The 18,823-nt window shown below is 51.5% G+C and overlaps 1 protein-coding gene and 1 long non-coding RNA gene across 3 annotated transcripts; both read left to right on the top strand.

The window, feature by feature from the left end:
- The first annotated feature begins 775 nt into the window (after positions 1-775).
- LOC123079307 (tyrosine decarboxylase) lies at positions 776-2,736 on the top strand. The gene has a single exon (XM_044502047.1). It carries the CDS (start codon positions 999-1,001, stop codon positions 2,583-2,585), a length of 1,587 nt encoding a protein of 528 aa, XP_044357982.1. The 5' UTR covers positions 776-998; the 3' UTR covers positions 2,586-2,736.
- Positions 2,737-3,800: 1,064 nt separating this feature from the next.
- On the top strand, positions 3,801-6,652 carry LOC123079306 (uncharacterized). 2 transcript variants are annotated; one of them, XR_006437920.1, is made up of 5 exons: positions 3,801-4,310; positions 4,528-4,658; positions 4,742-4,918; positions 5,025-6,376; positions 6,511-6,636. It is a non-coding gene; the product is annotated as an uncharacterized lncRNA (long non-coding RNA). The 2 variants fall into 2 exon arrangements; XR_006437919.1 differs by having other exon boundaries at positions 3,802-4,310; positions 5,025-6,114; positions 6,416-6,652.
- Positions 6,653-18,823: the final 12,171 nt, after the last annotated feature.

Raw genomic sequence — 18,823 nt, 5'->3', positions numbered from 1 at the left:
TAGTAGTTCAAAAAGATCACATTATTAAGAATATTACAGTTCGTTATAAACTGCAGTATAGGCATCCTAAAAGGGTCCTAATGGTGCAATTTTATAAAGTATGTAACAGCTCAGTTTTCGGTAAATAGACCATCAAGGTCCAGGATCATCGATTAAGGGTAAGAATTTCTCGATCGAACTTAGAAATATATGCATCATCAAGCATAAGAATTAGCCAACAAAAAAGATTAAACATAAAAATTTGGGTGGTTAGGTCTTAGTCGACTGAAATTTAATCAAGTCTCAATCAAGTGACATAACATACAAGAGAGAAGAAAAAAAATTTGAAAAAAATTGCACGGATCTCAATGCAAGTTCTCACGATATAACATGAATTGAGACTTAACGAAATGTTAGTCGAGCGAGAAAAGCATCGGACTGAATCAGAATTTCGCTTGTACTACGTGCTGGCCACCGTACCTACCGGCTATCACCTTCAGTTCACGGCGTCTCACTGTCGCGCGCGGTGCGGTAGCTTGAGACGTGGCTTCCCGTTGCACGACATGCACCGTGACTCCATTGGGTTAGTTTATTGTGCCCAAGCCTACGGACAGGTGGAGTCAGTTCTGACTTGGGATTCGCTAGCTAGCTCGACCGCGTGCATTATTTTCTCCGGACGTCGCTTTTGGCGCCTCACAACTCGTCTTAAACCCACGGAAAACCTATTTCGTGGACGACCGATATAATTAATCCCATATAGTTCATGCGTTCATGCGCTACTAGTACCGCTCGTATTATCACGGGAGAGTGACGTGCACCGTGAATAATACCGTAATACGGGTGCCCCAACTGTATAAATAGCTACCCTTGCCGTCCTGATTTAGCATCAGTCGACATCGCCACAGGTTGCCGCTAGCAGCAATTGATCACTGCTCAGCAGGCCCATTAACTCGCTGATCCTGCTGCTAAGCTGCTTGATAGCAGTACGTCGAGCGCATCTCCCCACATTAACTCCACACATGGCTCCACCGTCGCAGTGCTTCGACGCCACCATGCACGGCGCGGCCCACAATGGCGCCGCCCCGGCGGTGGCTGACGCGAAGCCGCAGTGCCCCACCGTGCTCGACGCCGACGTGTTCCGGCGCCAGGGCCACCAGGTCATCGACTTCATCGCCGAGTACTACGGCGGCATGGGGGACCACCCCGTGCACCCCAGCGTCACGCCCGGCTTCCTCCGCAATGTGCTCCCCGCGGAGGCGCCGTCCCGCCCGGAGCCCGACGCGTTCGGCTCCGCGCTCAGGGACGTCCGCGACCTCATCCTCCCGGGCATGACGCACTGGCAGAGCCCGCGCCACTTCGCGCACTTCCCGGCGTCCAGCAGCACCGTCGGGGCCCTCGGGGAGGCGCTCATTGCCGGCATCAACGTGGTGCCCTTCACCTGGGCCGCCTCGCCGGCCGCCACCGAGCTGGAGATGGTGGTCGTGGACTGGCTCGGCAAGGCGCTGCATTTGCCCGAGAGCCTCCTGTTCGCCGGTGGCGGCGGGGGCACGCTTCTGGGCACCTCGTGCGAGGCCATACTCTGCGCCCTCGTCGCCGCCAGGGACAAGAAGCTCGCCGAGATCGGCGAGAGGAGGATCGGCGACCTTGTCGTCTACTGCTCCGACCAGACCCATTTCGCCTTCCGCAAGGCTGCACGGATCGCCGGGATCCTGCGTGACCACTGCCGCGCGATACACACGTGCCGTGAAGACATGTTCGCGCTCTCGCCCACGGAGCTGCAAGCCGCCATGCAGGCCGACGTGGACGCCGGGCTGGTGCCGCTGTTCCTGTGCGCGACGGTCGGGACCACCCAGACGACCGCCGTTGACCCCATCGGTAAACTCTGCACCGTCGCAGCGTCTCACGGCGTCTGGGTCCACGTCGACGCGGCCTACGCTGGCTCGGCGCTGGTCTGCCCGGAGTTCCGGCACGTGATCGACGGCGTGGAGGCCGTGGACTCGTTCAGCATGAACGCCCACAAGTGGCTCCTGGCCAACAACGACTGCTGCGCGATGTGGGTGAAGAGGCCGAGCGAGCTCATCGCGGCGCTGGGCACGGAGCAGGAGTACATCCTCAAGGACGCGGCGTCGGAGGGGCACGACGTGGTGGACTACAAGGACTGGACCATGACGCTGACCCGCCGGTTCCGGGCGCTCAAGATGTGGCTCGTGCTCCGCTGCTACGGCGTCAACGGCCTGCGCGACCACATCCGCTCCCACGTGCGCATGGCCGAGGCGTTCGAGGACATGGTGCGCGCCGACGAGAGGTTCGAGGTGGTGACGGACAGGCAGTTCGCGCTGGTGTGCTTCCGGCTCCGGTCGCCGGAGAGGTTCGGCGGCGAGAAGACGGCCAACGAGCTCAACCGGGGCCTGCTCGAGGAGGTGAACGCGGTCGGCCCGGGCCCATACATGAGCTCCGCGAACGTAGGCGGCGTCTACATGCTCAGGTGCGCCGTCGGGAGCACGCTCACGGAGGAGTACCACGTCGCTGACGCATGGAAGGTGGTGCAGGATCGGGCCTCGGTAATCCTCCGGAAAATGGAAATTATCTACAGCGTGCTTGGTTAATGTTTGGGCGAGGTGAATCTCTATGTAAAATCTACTTGCAAACAAACTTGATCCTAATTAATTCTCGACCTCAATTTGGTCGGAACCACGATGATTTGTATTTTATATTATATATAAAGCAATTTATTGATGACGTGTACTGCTTATTTCACTCACTCTGTTTGCAGTTTTCTCTTCTTTTTTTTGTAGTTTTGTCCGTTGAGTTCTCAAAACATACGCCCGTTTCAGCAGCTACATAGTGGAAACTTAATTATATGTTTTGCGTGGGCAGTTTCAAAAAATTATGAAATTACAGTTGACAACATTCGTGGTATGATTTTTCACACGATGCACTCTTTTTGCTCAATCCTCGTCGCTGGTGATGGATTCAAGCGAGTAATTGCTGGATAATTGGCGAACCGAGGACAACTCAGATGGTATGATTTTTTGTGCTGAAACGAACCCATTAGGTTCAAGTCTAGACTGGGCATCGGTGATCGCATTTTCTGAATTTATTTTATATTTTTCTGCAATGTTCGTTCAGTGAAAAAGATACTCTTCTAGACTATGAGGTGTCAATTTCGTCAATCTAGACGATGATGTAGCATGCTCGACCAACATATGCGTGCATATCGATCTCCTGAAGGGAAAATCCTTCAAACACAGCTCCTTTATTAGCACAACAGACCGAAACCATATTTGTTATCACTATCATTAGTAGTCGACCGGTAGCAACAGCACATCCACGTACGGGTTTGGATGATAGGGGCACGGCCGGCCAACAGGAAACCACTTGGTAGTTCGCAGATCCTCTGACCTACATACTCCTAGATGGGTATAATAAAGCATATCCTCTGACCTATATTAGACCACGTGGTAGTTTGCAGATCCCCATCGCAAGCGGGCAGGCGTTTACTTTGGCGGATCCGTGGATGCCGATGGGATTTTATCGAGCATTTTCCTTCACATCTTAGTATTATTGATATAGGATGCCTCGTTGCCAGAAATTCATCTATATCTATACTACTATTAAAAGAGCAAACATGAATTCCCCTAAAACCACACCACAAAATGTACACAGAAGTACCAGAGACGTTTGATCGATCCCACTAATTTACATCCAACGTTCTACATTACATCAAGCATCTACCACACAAATCAACGATCTGGATTAAATGTTCTGCGAGGGCAGACTACCCTGCCCACGTCCTGCAGCCCCCCTCACGCAAACAAGCTGCCACACAACAAGCCGCTAAACGCATCTGAGCCCCCATTCATCACGTTCACCTCACCTGCCCGGACTGCGCCCCCGCCTCCCTCCCCACCGCCGTGCTCCCTTTGCCTTCGGGTCGCTCCCCTCTGTGGTTGTACGACGCCCGCCGCCCGCGCAACCTCCCTTCACCCCGCTCGACGTCGTCCTGCCCGTCCGCCTCTCCTATGGCGCACGGCACCTGCCGCCTGACCCGCCCTTCCACCATCTCCTGTGTCGCCGGCAGAACCTCACTTCGCGCTGCTCGCCATCGGATTGGCCCGCCCGTGCGCCTCTCCTACGACGCCGGCCTCCAGCTCCGCCCTCCTCCATCTCCTATGGTGCACGACGCCCGCCGCCGGCCCCACCCTTTGGCATCTCCTATGGCGCGCGGCGTCCGTCCGTCGGCCTCTCTTGTGGCTAACGGCTGTTGCTGCTCGATGTCTCGAACAACGCTACAGAGTGGCCCTGCCACGGCTTCATCATATACCTCATCGGTAAATTTCTTCGAGTTTTTTCTGTTTGTTTTGATACACTGTGCTCCAAATTCTAAATTTTGAAGGCTATGGATGGAATTCCCCTTTCATTTCATATATTGCAATGTAGCATTTTAGTTCAAAGTTCAGAAACTGGATTCTGTCTATAGTTATTCTCATGTCCCTCATGACTCTGCATGTGTACTTCTTCTCATGTTAAACTAATGTGTGATACTAGGTCTTTGCATTTTCAATGATCCATCCCTTGAGCCATATGATCTGTCAGATGATGACACTAATTTACAGAAGAATTTCACACATCTAAGTGATCTTGCAGCTGCACTGCGAAAACATGACCATCGTGATGGTGTAAGTTTCCAGTTAGTGCTTTGAATACCTACCAGACAAAACTACTGGATGATCCTGAGCATTCTTTCTTTTGTCTTCACAAGGTTGAAAGCGCTCTTAGTTCTGCTGAAAAGCTTGTGAGAGCATCACCTGATGAGCTGTGCCACTGCTCGGGTGATCTTGTTCAAGCACGTGTACATGTTCCTTGTTTTCGTGTCAAGGTGGAAGGCGAGGAAGATTCTCCTGAAGAAAACCGACAGAAGGCATTAGTCGCCTTGCTGGTAACCAGCCCATTTGAATCATTTTCACCTTGCATTTTCTTCAGGGATTTGGTGCATGTGCATTTTCACATAATTTGTAACAAACTAATTCATACATTCGTTGCAGATGAATAACCAACCAGGCACAGATCCATTTCAGTCTTGAGCATGCCCCATTTACGGACCTAACGAGCACTGGTAATAATCAACATCGTCCCGGGAAAAACGAAATCTGACATTTTATTCTGAATTTATCTAACAGTATGGGAATACGGTAAATGATAACAGTCAGAAATCTGACATTATGAAAAAAACTAGACCATTAGGGAGAAAAGCCCCTGCTGTTTTCTAATAAAGAAGGAGATGTCAGACCCGTGTAAGAACCGAGGTGAGGAACCCGCGCCGTCTAGGAGGCAGCACTGCACTCTGACCATTGAGCTGAGAGCTCATCTACCGAAAAATCTGACATTAAACCGGTAGGTCCCGACCTCAATTGCCGGGTGTGCTCTATTAAAGCTTGGGATTTACCCTGCTAATGTGCCAACTTTGGTTTTAGTTCAGGAAGAAGAAGGTTGTGCACAAGATGGCGTTGAGTGTAACTGGCTTGAGGCTTTTCTGAATTCCTTGGTTCTTTCTACCAAAAGTACTTGTATTAGGACGTTTTCTACACATTTGGGATAGATTATCAAGAAAATTTGTCTAAAGTTTGATCAAATTCATTTAGATTCAGTTTAATTATAGGGCTGTTCATTTTTTACATTGATTTTATCATGTTATAAACCTGTCATACCATATAGTTCTTGAAACTGCATATGTTTTCCTACTGCAGGTGCCACTTGTTGTCACTATTGCAAAGAGACGGTGCATGTATGCATATTTTAACTCTCATGAGTACTTGTAGAAGGAGAATTGTACAATGCTGAAAGATGTTATTTGCATATGCAAAGTGGGATCATATCTTTTGAATGATTCCGTTAGAATCAGGTCACTCCTTGACTAACTCGAACTTGAATCATTTGCTTTTTTTTATCATGGTTGGAGATGTGGTGTAGCATGAGCAGAAGCTAATGGACGTGTCAGCAAGCCTCGAGGGAGATGCCCCCTGCAACATGAAGAACACCATCTGGACAAAGGGAGGTACACAGATGGCCAAGGACGAAAGGAGGCGTGCAGGTCTGCGTTTCACAGTTATCTCTTTCAGCACCAGCGATTAAATGGTATGTAGCCGGTCAGGCGTGCTTGCCTGAAATGTGCTTTGTTAGTTCTAGAGCCATGCTAGCTTTGTATGTTGTTCTTGCAGCCTCAACGAGCTAATTCTATTTAAAGCTAATGTTGTTCAATCCTTCTAATTTTGACTATGTGTTCTATCCTTTTAATTACTGTTATTCAGATTTTTTTTTTCATTTTTCTGTTGCCATTCAGATACAAATGTTATGAGATTTCAGGAATTTTGTCATATCTCCCAATCGCCTTAATTTTGTAAGTTGTGTTCTAATTCAATTTTGATTTTCTTTTCAGAAAAGCCTACTTTAAAGCTGTGTGAATCCATTATTTTCCTTTGAGTTTGCTATTGAGGTGACTTGGGAACCTTTTCTTTAACTTGGTGGATGTAGTTGTAGTGATGGAGACTTGCCTGAATGTTGCTTTCCTGGGCGTGAAGTGCCTTGAATTATCATAAATTCTGTATAAATGTACGTACCTGTCTGCACCTGATGGTGATCTGCCAAAGTTTTGTACTTTCGAGGTAAATTTGCTACTCCCTCCGTTCGGAATTACTTGTCTCGGAAATGGATGTATCTAGAACTAAAATACGTCTAGATACATCCATTTCTACGACAAGTAATTCCGAACGGAGGGAGTACATGGGAAGATTCCTCAATGGCAATAATATACCATGATAGTGATAATGATATGCATCCTATGCTGAACAAGAGCAAGACAGAAAAGAATAAAATAAAGAATATAAGGTTACAATTCATCACCTGAAAAAACAGATCTTTGTAGTCATAGTAATGTCTTCTCCAATTGACCATACCCTTAAGAATTTGATGAAAATGGATATATCATCAAGAGCCTTGCAAGCAAATTTATCTACAACAGGAAACACACAATGATGACATATCAGATATTCCCAATCACTATATGAAATGTTTAATGTTCACTTCCCCTTGTAACGTTAGCTTATCTAGCAAATTTCTGTTATTCTGTACATCTGATTGGTAAGTTTCAAATAGTACAGGAACGAGATATCCAGCTATAATTAGAGTAGGGATCGACACTAATTAAACCTCTTGACACGCTCATTTGAAAGTCAAGTATATTTATGCAGCAACGCCTTATTACTCCTACAGAAGATACCATTACTGCTGCTCATAGGAAGAGATATTACACCATCAGTTGAGTTTAGCTAAATCTGCAGCTTTCATTACAATGCATGAATCTTATTTATCTTGCTTCAAAACTGAAGGAAAAAAGAGAGGATGGAGTACCCGTCTTCCAGTCATCTGGCAAGCAACAGTCCAGTGCATATTGCATTGCAGACCTTGTTAGCAAGCATCATCGAGTGCTATTGTATCTTGAATAACACAATTGTACAGGGATCTTGAATAGAACATCAAACAGAGGCACACCTAATTGAAATTACATTGGCACATTAGTACACGGTAAACTGCACAGTACGAATTAAAATTTAATTGCAAAGGATAATCCAGAGAGTTGACACGAAGTAATGTCTAAGGACTAAGATCAAATCAGAATTAATCCTGATGGTCAATACAGAAATGAGAATTCATTTCACAAAAATATTACTCATACCAGTGGAGGCATCGAACTGTGCCCAGAAGTTTTTGCGCACCCACGCCCCGCTCCTTGTTGTCTTGTTGCGGGCCTCCGCGCTGGGTCGCCCGTGAGCATGCCAAGCTCGAGCCCATCCTTGGGCACTTGGGCCAACGGATTCGAAGGACGGGGAAGAGCACGGGCGTGGAAGTGTCGCGCCTCCGACAGAGCCTAGCGCTGGGATGCTCGCGAGCATGCCAGGCTCAGGGACCTCCTCGGCCACTTGGGCGACCGGATTCGTCGAAAAGGCGGGGAAGAGCAGGGGTTGCGAACCTCTTGTTGGCGGTGGGGAGAGGGAGCTGGCGACCAAGGAAGAATGGGGAACGACGGGGAGAAATGTCAGGGGCGGTGGGATTTTTTTTTATTTTTGTACGTGAAGCGGTGGGAAGGTAGGTGACGGTCTGAGGGGCCTAACTGAGGAACCGGCTCCCTGTCCATTGATATGGGCCAGAAAATTACCAAAAGTCCAATCAATCCAGCCCAGCCGTTCGTCTGATGCCCAGCGCTCGGCTGAGTTTTTTTACCGGCTAATTAGCAATTGCGTTCTTGAATCGGAGACCAAGCTAGCTGCTAGGTAGGCAACGAATGAATCATATCCAAAATTGAAGTATTTGTAAAGGTGTAGTTAGATTTCAGTTGACTTAGACTAAGTTGAGTGATATTAGCATGTTTATTTTTCAAAAAAATCACCTTTTTTATTTGGATTTATGTTTTCTAAATTTTAATACATGAATATATTTATCATTTTTTCAATCGCGACTCAATTAATTATTTTTATCTCTCTAAAAACATTCCAATATTTTATAATCCCTCTAAAAATACATGAAGACGGAGGAGGATCTCAAAGATAAATATTACTTCTGTACGTTAATATAAAACATTTTTCAGTTTAGTTTACACAGGGCGTAGTACATAATGTTGTTTAGTTGTTGTTTTAAAAAATTATAATAAATTTATGTGATCATGATTTTTTTCATGAAGACATATCTGTGGATCGTGTATTGCACGCGCGCTTTCATTGTTGGGCATGAGACATATTTTAATGGCTCGGTAAAAAAAAAGCCCGCTAATAAGATTTAAAATAGATTTTTTAATTATTAATTATAATACGTGCGTTGCACGTGCACGCTTACTAGTGATCACAAGCACTCATCTGCCTAATGAAGACGGAGAGGTCTTTACGGTAATGCCGATGGGATTTTATCGAGCATTTTCCTTCGCACCTTATTTTATTATTTAAGCAAAGGTTGTTGTCTATCGTGGATCTTGCCAGACCGGTGACATCCACGGCCACGCGGCGGACTCCCACGAAGATTAGGGTGTGGGATACGGAACTGTCCACGTCCGGGGGAGAGTAAGACGTCAGACAAGGACGTGTCCAGGACCGCCGAAGATTTAGATTAGGAGTGTTTTGCTATGTTAGAAAAATGTCATATCCGCTTTTGTTTAATGAAATATGTCAACCATTTCATGAATTCGGCCTGGTTTAAATGAAAATCGCCCGGTTTACATGAAATTTGTTTGGTTTTTTATCCATATTTAGAATGCACGGAGATGTTTTGGATGTATCCGACGGAGACGCCCCGGACAGTTAGTGCCTCATACTTGCGGCACCGCGTTGAAGACACCCTTACTATATTTTCGTAATGCGTGCTCCGTGCATCCGCTCCCAAACAGCTTATTGCATGATCCCAAACTCAAGCCTTATCAAGCGAACATAACCAAGGCCATGTTTCTCTCCTGATCTCCCCCCCCCCTCTCTCTCTGACCAAGCTTCTCTCCTTCATTGACTGCGCTTGAAACATAGCTAGCGATGAATTTTTCTCTTGATCTCTTCTCATTTGCTTCATCATTTTTTTGTTAAATTTGTAACATCTTGGACAGAACACAAACATATGAAATAGGTCATGCATTTTTTTTTCAAGGATGCGTCAAAAGCTTGACGCATCAGAAGCATAGATAGAAAGTGCCAAGAATGGCAAACAAGTCTTTACAACTCCACGGTTTACAAAGCCAAAAGGATGATCCACATGCGGATCACTCGCCGCTATCCAACCTCACTACTCTACGTGGCAAGGAGCCGTGCTCACGGAGCAAACCCGCGGCCCTCCAGTCCTGCCCCTCCTCGTCAATCCTCCTAAGCACTACCTCTGCCGAGGGGGAAGCACCATTGAACACTATGTCATTCCGGTGTCTCCAGATCGTCCATGCCACAAGGGTGACCACCGTCCAAATCTCTTTCCTTAGCTGCCTCTACGGAGTGAGGGCGGTCCACCATTGCACCAAGGTAGCATCTGCCGTAGGCATCCAAGAAGGCTTACCCCACGCATTGGTAATACAGGACCAAACTTGCCTAGCAAACACACACCCCAACAGCAAGTGGTCAATGGTCTCCTGGGCTTGGTCACAAAAAGGACATGCAGAGGGGTGAGGCAAGTGACGTCTTTGGAGTCTATCTGCTGTCCAACATCTGTTCCGTGCCGCAAGCCATGCAAAGACCTTGCAAGTGGCCGGCGCCCTGGATCTCCAAATCTGAGTAGCGCCGTTCGCCTCAATCCTACCCGCAAAACATGCCATGTAAGCGGATTTAGCCGAGAACTGCCCAGTGCTGTCCCAAGCCCAATGGATCTTATCCTCCGTCCCTGGCGTGAGATCCACATCCTGCATTCTGTCCACCAGAGCAATGAACTCGAGCAGAGCACGCGTAGTCATGTCCGGGGAAATATCTTGCCACCATCCTTCCACCATGGCCTGCCTGACCGTCTTCAGCCGCGCTGGCTTTCTCACAAAAGCATACAGGTTAGGCATTAGCTCCTCAATCCGGCCATCCCAGAGCCACCAATCAGTCCAGAAGCGCGCTGATTCGCCGTAGCCAAGCACGCAACGTGTTGCCGCTCTGTAGATCCCCAAGGACTCGCACGAAACATGCAGATTGAACTCGTTCCAAGGTCTGTGGGGGTCAGTTCTCTCGAGCCATGGCCATCTTGCCCGCAGCGCCGCGTTCAACAGTCTCAAATTGGGAATCCCCAGGCCGCCGAGCTCCTTGGGCGTGCAAACCTGATCCCAAGCCACCAGGCAGTGGCCTCCCTGCACGTCTCGACGCCCCTTCCACAGAAATCCACGGCAGATCTTGTTGGCTGCTGTAATAGTCTTGACAGGCAGATCGATTGCCATCATGGCATGAATAGGCATGGAGGCAAGCGTAGTACGAATGAGCTCCAGCCTGCCCGCGCAGAAGAGAAGCCTGGCCTGCCAGGCAGGCAATCGGTCAGCCATCTTGTCGATCAGGTACCGTAACTGCGCGGCCGAAATCTTCCGTAAACCCAAGGGCAGCCCAAGGTACTGACAGGGCCAACCCAGCACCTGACACTCCATCTCGGTGGCGATCTGAAGCACCTGCTCCTCCGTACATCTGATTGGGTGGGCGGAACTCTTGATTAGATTCGTGTGTAGGCCCGACGCCGCGCCAAAGTCATGAAGCAACACCGTGCATGCCCTGAGACTCTACAGATCTGGCTTGATGAAAGTAACCACGTCGTCAGCATATATGGACGTGGTACTCCGAAGGCCATTGGGCGCGAGAGGCCGCAGCACCCCAGCCACCGAGGCCGAGCGCAGGAGGTGGTGAAGAGCTTCCATCACCAGGACGAACAGAAGTGGCGAGGCTGGGTCCCCCTGCCGCAGGCCTTGTCTGTTGTAGATGATCTCGCCGGGAATGCCATTGAGCAGCACCCTAGTGGAAGAAGATGCAAGTAAACCGGCAATCCACGACGTCCACTTGGCTCCAAATCCCATGTGCCGTAACACATCCATCAATAAGGCCCAGTTCACCGTGTCGAAGGCCTTCGTAATATCTAGCTTGAGCATCACCGCATCCTTCTTAGTGGCATGTAGCTTCCTAGCCAGCCCTTGCACCATCATATAATTGTCATGGAGCCATCTCCCCTTGATGAACGCGCTCTGGTGCGCCCCGACCAAGTCCGGCATCTCCTTGGCCAACCGAATAGCCAACACCTTCGCCACAAGCTTCGGGAAACTATGTATCAAGCTAATGGGTCGGAACTCCCGGATCTCCATCGCGGCTGCCGTCTTGGGTAGCAAAGTGATGAAGGCCTGATTAATGGACGTGAGACCACGAAAATCCAGTCTCTGTAGGGAACCGAACGCCTCCATCATGTCGTCCTTAATGACCGACCAACAAGCCACATAAAACCTGGCCGGGAACCCGTCGGGCCCCGGTGCTTTATCCAAGCCTTGCGCACGCACCGCAGCCAAAACTTCCTCCTCAGTGAAATCACGGTCCAAATGATCTAGAACCTTACGTGGCATACCAATTTCCTCCAAGTTGAGCGTGAAATCCCTCTCAACAGACTCCCCAAGCAAATGGGAGAAGAAGGAGTCCACGGCCTCGGCCATAACCTCGTGGTCAGCAGTCAAAACTCCGTCCACCCGAAGCTTGGGGATGTAGTTTTTCGATGACGGTGACTAGCGTGGGCATGAAAATATTGCGTGCACGCATCCCCCTCCCGCAGCCTCAGAACCCTAGACCGCTGCCTAGCGATCGTGCGCTCAAGCGAAGCCAAACCCAACAGCTTATGCTTGAGCAGCCTCCTGAGCTCCATTTCCTCCACCGTAAGGACACGACTCTCCATGGCGACATCGAGTCGCAAGATGACCTCATTGGCGATACGAATTTGCTGCTTGATACTTCCGACATACTTGTTGCTCCAACTGGCCAAGCACTTGGCCGTAGCCTTTAGCTTGGCCGCAAGTCTCTTGAAAGGATTCCGCACCCACGGCTGACTGCTCCACGCCGACTGAACCACGTCCTGGAAACCGTCTATCTTCGTCCAAAAGGACTCGAAGTGAAATCGCCGACCTCTCCGCAAGTTGGCCTCAAGCACCAGGTGCAACGGACAGTGGTCGGAAACACCCGTGCTGAGCGCAGAGAGGAACGATGCTGGGTATAGGGCCTCCCACTCCAGACACAAGCACTCTGTCCAACTTCTCCAACGTGGGCGCTGTGCGCTTGTTCGACCAGGTGTACCTCCTGCCGTTAAGGTAGACCTCATGCATGTCCAAGTCCGAGATGCATCTCCTAAACCGCCCCATCATCTGCCTATTTATTCTGTCGTTGCTCTTGTCGGACGGGTCCGCAATCAGGTTGAAATCACCGGAGAGCATCCAGGGACCTGCATGTAAACCCAGGATCTCCCTAAGCTCCTACATGAAAACGATCTTCTCCGCGTCCTCCTGGGGCCCGTACACCTCGGTGAACCACCAACCAACCGACTCAAGACATTGCACCCATGCCGTGACCGAATTGTCCATGACATGGGGGTTTGAAAGCTGCACACCACTCGACTTGGCTGCCAACATAACGCCACCGCGCGTCCCCACCGCAGGCGCGTAGAAGAACTGATCGAATGCCGGCCCAAGGCATTGCCGCACAAGTGCAGGGGTCATGTCTTGGATTTTTGTTTCCTGAAGGCAGACAACACTCGCTCCCGAGCCCGAAATGACATTATTTATAGCAACGCGTTTCGCCGGGTTGTTCATCCCGCGTACATTCCACACCACCACAACCTGGCTCGGATCAGCCATAGAGAAGGCCTACGAGCAACCAAGGGGGCAGCACCTAAAGTGCTACCTTCCCCACATCCCTCCCGAGAGGCAAAACATCGGCTTGCCAACCAAAAAGGCCAACAATGGCCGCGATATGCGCCTGCTGTAGCGGCCTAGAGAAGAGCTCAATATACGCCTGCATGGCCGCGTCGCCAATCACCTCGCCCTCACGTGCAATCCCAAGCTGTACCATGAGCGTACGCTGCTGCGTTTTCACCGAAGCCCCACTAGCCAGCCGCCCATTGATGCGCAGGCTGCGCCGTACCGTGCTTGGAGGGGTCCTGCGCTTGCGCTTCCACCTCGTTGCCTTGGGCCTGGATAGGATTGGAGTGACCTTTATCTTGTACCGCGCCCTGAACCGAGAAATCGAGCCTGAGATAGAATCCTGCGCATCACCGCCAGTCGAGCCAGAGAGGCTGACGGCGAAGGTCTCCAACGTCCCCACCTGCATGTTTCCCGCGCAAGGGGAACCCCAGCCTGACCGAGCGCTGCTCCAACTGGGCGTGGAAGCAGACATATTCAAATCTTGATCCTCGCTCCCCGCGCCAGGCGAAAGAAGCCAGCAGTTTGAACTGCCCACTTGCGGACTGGGCGCGCAACCCAAATCCTCTCTGGCCCCGCCAGGGTCACGTGTCGAGTTCCCCTCGTCTGCGCGCCTGCTCCCCCCCGGCCTGGCCAAAAGCGGGGTCGAGCAACCGCCTAGGTCGTCAGCCGCCGGGGGCCCAGCCTTATCCCGCCAGGTCAAAAGCGGAATGTGGACCGGGGCCGTGACCACATGCCCCACGACGTCAACCGAGCGTTGGGCGGGCTCGGTGACGGTGGCCAGCTCCACCACGCCACCATCAGTCACCGGCGCCGTCTCCAAGCGCTCCGTCATCGCCTCCGGCACCAGCGGCGCCGTCATGCCAGCCGCATGCCGGTCCGGCCCAGGAGCTTCCATCGATACCTGCTCGCCAGGCGCGGGTGCTTGCGCCGTACCACTGTCAGGCAGCTCGATCTGAACCGGAGCCTGCCCATTTGCCATGCCAACCGACGCCGACCCTTGCGCAGCACCAGGCCGCGGTGACCATGGAACCACCATCGTTGGCAGATCGACAGCCACCCTCCTATGCCCATTGGCATCTCCACGACGAGCCGGTGGCCGCCGCCGGCCTCCATCTCCATCCCGCACGCCCCTGGTGTACGTGAAACGCCGCCGCGTGTGACGCGCGCCGCCCGGGCCATCAGGATCTGCGGCCGGGTGATCGAACTCCTCATCGTCATTGCCATCATCGCCGGAAGAAGGCCCGGAACTTTGAGCCGTGTTCTCAGTGCTAACCAGGTGCACCGTGATCGAATACTCGAGCATGGCCTTGTCCAGCGGCACGAGCGCCTCCGCCGGCAGGACGAGCCCATCCGCCAGCTCCACATCCATGGCCTCGTCCGGTTCCTCAACGAGGATGATCTTCTCCTTGGGCAGCAGCGAGGGATCATCGGTCCAAGCGTACGCCTCAAAGCTACCCAAGTTTGCCATGTTGGCCGTCAGTGTGCCAAGCCGCTCCACCCACGCCGCCGAGCCAAGCACGATCTGCGCGGTGGCTCGGCTCCAGACATGCGGCGGCACCCCAACCATCTCCACACGGACCCGATAATGGAACTGACGGCGCGTCGCCTGCAGCTGCCGGTTCCAGGGAGCGAATCTCAGGGAGAAACCACGTCCGTGTGCCTCGTTCACGGAGGCCACTACATCCCTCGCCGCCCTAGAATCGAAGACGAGCAGAAAATCGGCCGGCCAGAACCGATGCACGGTGAAGGCATCAACCGCAGCCGGCACCGCCGCCTCGACGGCCGCGGTGACTGCGCTTGGGGCAATCCGCGGCCTTCCACCCATAGCAGTAGCGACCAAACTCCAGCGCAGAGCCTCCTCAGCAGCCGAGACCTCCGCCGTGCGCGGAACGATGTAGCGCTCAACCTCGGGCCTCGCAGACGGAGAACCCGGCCGCACCCGCCTACTGGACTCGCCCACCTCCGGCGCCCTGCCCAGCGTCCGCTCCGAGGGCACCCTGTCAGTGGGAGGCACTGAAGGGCCCAGGCGAGCGTTCGCTGGCATCCCGCGCTGTTGCGGCCGCCCAGCACCCCCAGCAGAGCCGCCGTGCTCCGAGGGAAGCCTGCCGGCCGCATGGGCCGCAGTTCCCAGGCGAGCGTGAACTGGCGTGGCTCACTGCGGGGCGGGAGCAGGCGCGCGATGGGGAGACAACGCGGGCGGGGAGGGGGAAGGGGACGGGGGCGGCCCGACGCGGGGGCCGAGGCGCTCACGGACGGGGCGGGAACTCACCAACGGAGGGGAGCGGGAGCGGGGGGCGCGGCACTCGCGCGCGATGTGGCCGGGCTGCCTGCACCTGAGGCAGACCCGCTCGTTTGTGCACATGCCGGCGACGTGCTCTTCGCTGAGGCAGTTGAAGCACAGGCCCGCAAGATCCGGTGGCAGGTCTGTTGGGAATCGTAGCATAATTTAAAATTTTCCTACGCTCACCAAGATGCATCTATGGAGTCTACTAGCAACGAGGGGAAAGGAGTGCATCTACATACCCTTGTAGATCGCGAGCGGAAGCGTTCCAATGAACGCGGATGACGGAGTCGTACTCGCCGTGATCCAAATCACCGATGACCGAGTGCCGAACGGACGGCACCTCCGCGTTCAACACACGTACGGTGCAGCAACGTCTCCTCCTTCTTGATCCAGCAAGGGGAAATGAGAGGTTGATGGAGATCCAACAGCACGACGGCGTGGTGGTGGATGTAGCGGGTCTCCGGCAGGGCTTCACCGAGCTTCTGCGAGAGAGAGAGGTGTTGCAGGGGAGGAGGGAGGCGCCCAAGGCTGTGTATTGCTGCCCTCCCTCCCCCCTTTATATAGGCCCCCTTGGGAGGGGGGCCGGCGTCCAAGGAGTGGAAAGGGGTGCCTTGACCCCCAAGGCAAGGGGGAAGCTCCCCCCCTTAGGGTTCCCAACCCTAGGCGCATGGGGGGAGGCCCAAGGGGGGCGCCCCAGCCCACTAAGGGCTGGTTCCCTTCCACTTTCAGCCCACGGGGCCCTCCGGGATAGGTGGCCCCACCCGGTGGACCCCCGGGACCCTTCCGGTGGTCCCGGTACAATACCGGTAACCCCCGAAACTTTCCCAGTGGCCGAAACTGGACTTCCTATATATAATTCTTCACCTCCGGACCATTCCGGAACCTCTCGTGATGTCCGGGATCTCATCCGGGACTCCGAACAACTTTCGGGTTTCCGCATACATATATCTCTACAACCCTAGCGTCACCGAACCTTAAGTGTGTAGACCCTACGGGTTCGGGAGACATGCAGACATGACCGAGACGCCTCTCCGGTCAATAACCAACAGCGGGATCTGGATACCCATGTTGGCTCCCACATGTTCCACGATGATCTCATCGGATGAACCACGGTGTCGAGGATTCAATCAATCCGTATGCAATTCCCTTTGTCAATCGGTATGTTACTTGCCCGAGATTCGATCGTCGGTATCCCAATACCTTGTTCAATCTCGTTACCGGCAAGTCTCTTTACTCGTACCGCAATGCATGATCCCGTGACTAACGCCTTAGTCACATTGAGCTCATTATGATGATGCATTACCGAGTGGGCCCAGAGATACCTCTCCGTCACACGGAGTGACAAATCCTAGTCTCGATCCGTGCCAACCCAACAGACACTTTCGGAGATACCCGTAGTGCACCTTTATAGTCACCCAGTTATGTTGTGACGTTTGGCACACCCAAAGCACTCCTACGGTATCCGGGAGTTGCACGATCTCATGGTCTAAGGAAAAGATACTTGACATTTGGAAAAGCTCTAGCAAACGAAACTACACGATCTTTTATGCTATGCTTAGGATTGGGTCTTGTCCATCACATTATTCTCCTAATGATGTGATCCCGTTATCAATGACATCCAATGTCCATAGTCAGGAAACCATGACTATCTGTTGATCAACGAGCTAGTCAACTAGAGGCTTACTAGGGACATATTGTGGTCTATGTATTCACACATGTATTATGATTTCCGGACAATACAATTATAGCATGAACAATAGACTATTATCATGAACAAAGAAATATAATAATAACCATTTATTATTGCCTCTAGGGCATATTTCCAACAGTCTCCCACTTGCACTAGAGTCAATAATCTAGTTACATTGTGATGAATCGAACACCCATTGCGTCCTAGTGTTGATCATGTTTTGCCCTAGGGAGAGGTTTAGTCAACGGATCTGCTACATTCAGGTCCGTATGTACTTTACAAATATCTATGTCTCCATTTTGAACACTTTCACGAATGGAGTTGAAGCGACGCTTGATATGCCTGGTCTTCCTGTGAAACCTGGGCTCCTTCGCAAGGGCAATAGCTCCAGTGTTGTCACAGAAGAGAGTCATCAGGCCCGACGCATTGGGAATCACCCCTAGGTCGGTAATGAACTCCTTCATCCAGACTGCTTCCTGTGCTGCCTCCGAGGCTGCCATGTACTCCGCTTCACATGTAGATCCCGCCACGACGCTTTGCTTGCAACTGCACCAGCTTACTGCTCCTCCATTCAAAATATACACGTATCCGGTTTGTGACTTCGAGTCATCCAGATCTGTGTCGAAGCTAGCGTCGACGTAACCCTTTACGACGAGCTCTTCGTCACCTCCATAAACGAGAAACATATCCTTAGTCCTTTTCAGGTACTTCAGGATATTCTTGACCGCTGTCCAGTGTTCCATGCCGGGATTACTTTGGTATCTTCCTACCAAACTTACGGCAAGGTTTACATCAGGTCTGGTACACAGCATGGCATACATAATAGACCCTATGGTCGAGGCATAGGGGATGACACTCATCTTTTCTATATCTTCTGCCGTGGTCGGGCATTGAGCCATGCTCAATTGCACACCTTGCAATACAGGCAAGAACCCCTTCTTGGACTGATCCATACTGAACTTCTTCAATATCTTGTCAAGGTATGTACTCTGTGAAAGACCAATGAGGCGTCTTGATCTATCTCTATAGATCTTGATGCCTAATATATAAGCAGCTTCTCCAAGGTCCTTCATTGAAAAACACTTATTCAAATAGGCCTTTATACTTTCCAAGAATTCTATATCATTTCCCATCAATAGTATGTCATCCACATATAATATGAGAAATGCTACAGAGCTCCCACTCACTTTCTTGTAAACACAGGCTTCTCCATAAGTCTGTGTAAACCCAAACGCTTTGATCATCTCATCAAAGCGAATGTTCCAACTCCGAGATGCTTGCACCAGCCCATAAATTGAGCGCTGGAGCTTGCATACTTTGTTAGCATTCTTAGGATCGAAAAAACCTTCCGGCTGCATCATATACAACTCTTCCTTAAGGAAACCGTTAAGGAATGCCGTTTTGACGTCCATCTGCCATATCTCATAATCATAGTATGCGGCAATTG

Source organism: Triticum aestivum, chromosome 3D (assembly GCF_018294505.1).
Source record: "Triticum aestivum cultivar Chinese Spring chromosome 3D, IWGSC CS RefSeq v2.1, whole genome shotgun sequence".
Classification (NCBI taxonomy): Eukaryota; Viridiplantae; Streptophyta; class Magnoliopsida; order Poales; family Poaceae; genus Triticum; species Triticum aestivum.
Note: the sequence above shows the minus strand (reverse complement) of the source record. Positions and strands in the feature narration are given on the sequence as shown.

Excerpts from the sequence above, each read along its gene's own strand:
- LOC123079307 (XM_044502047.1), top strand. The coding sequence starts at position 999 with ATGGCTCCACCGTCGCAGTGCTTCGACGCCACCATGCACGGCGCGGCC.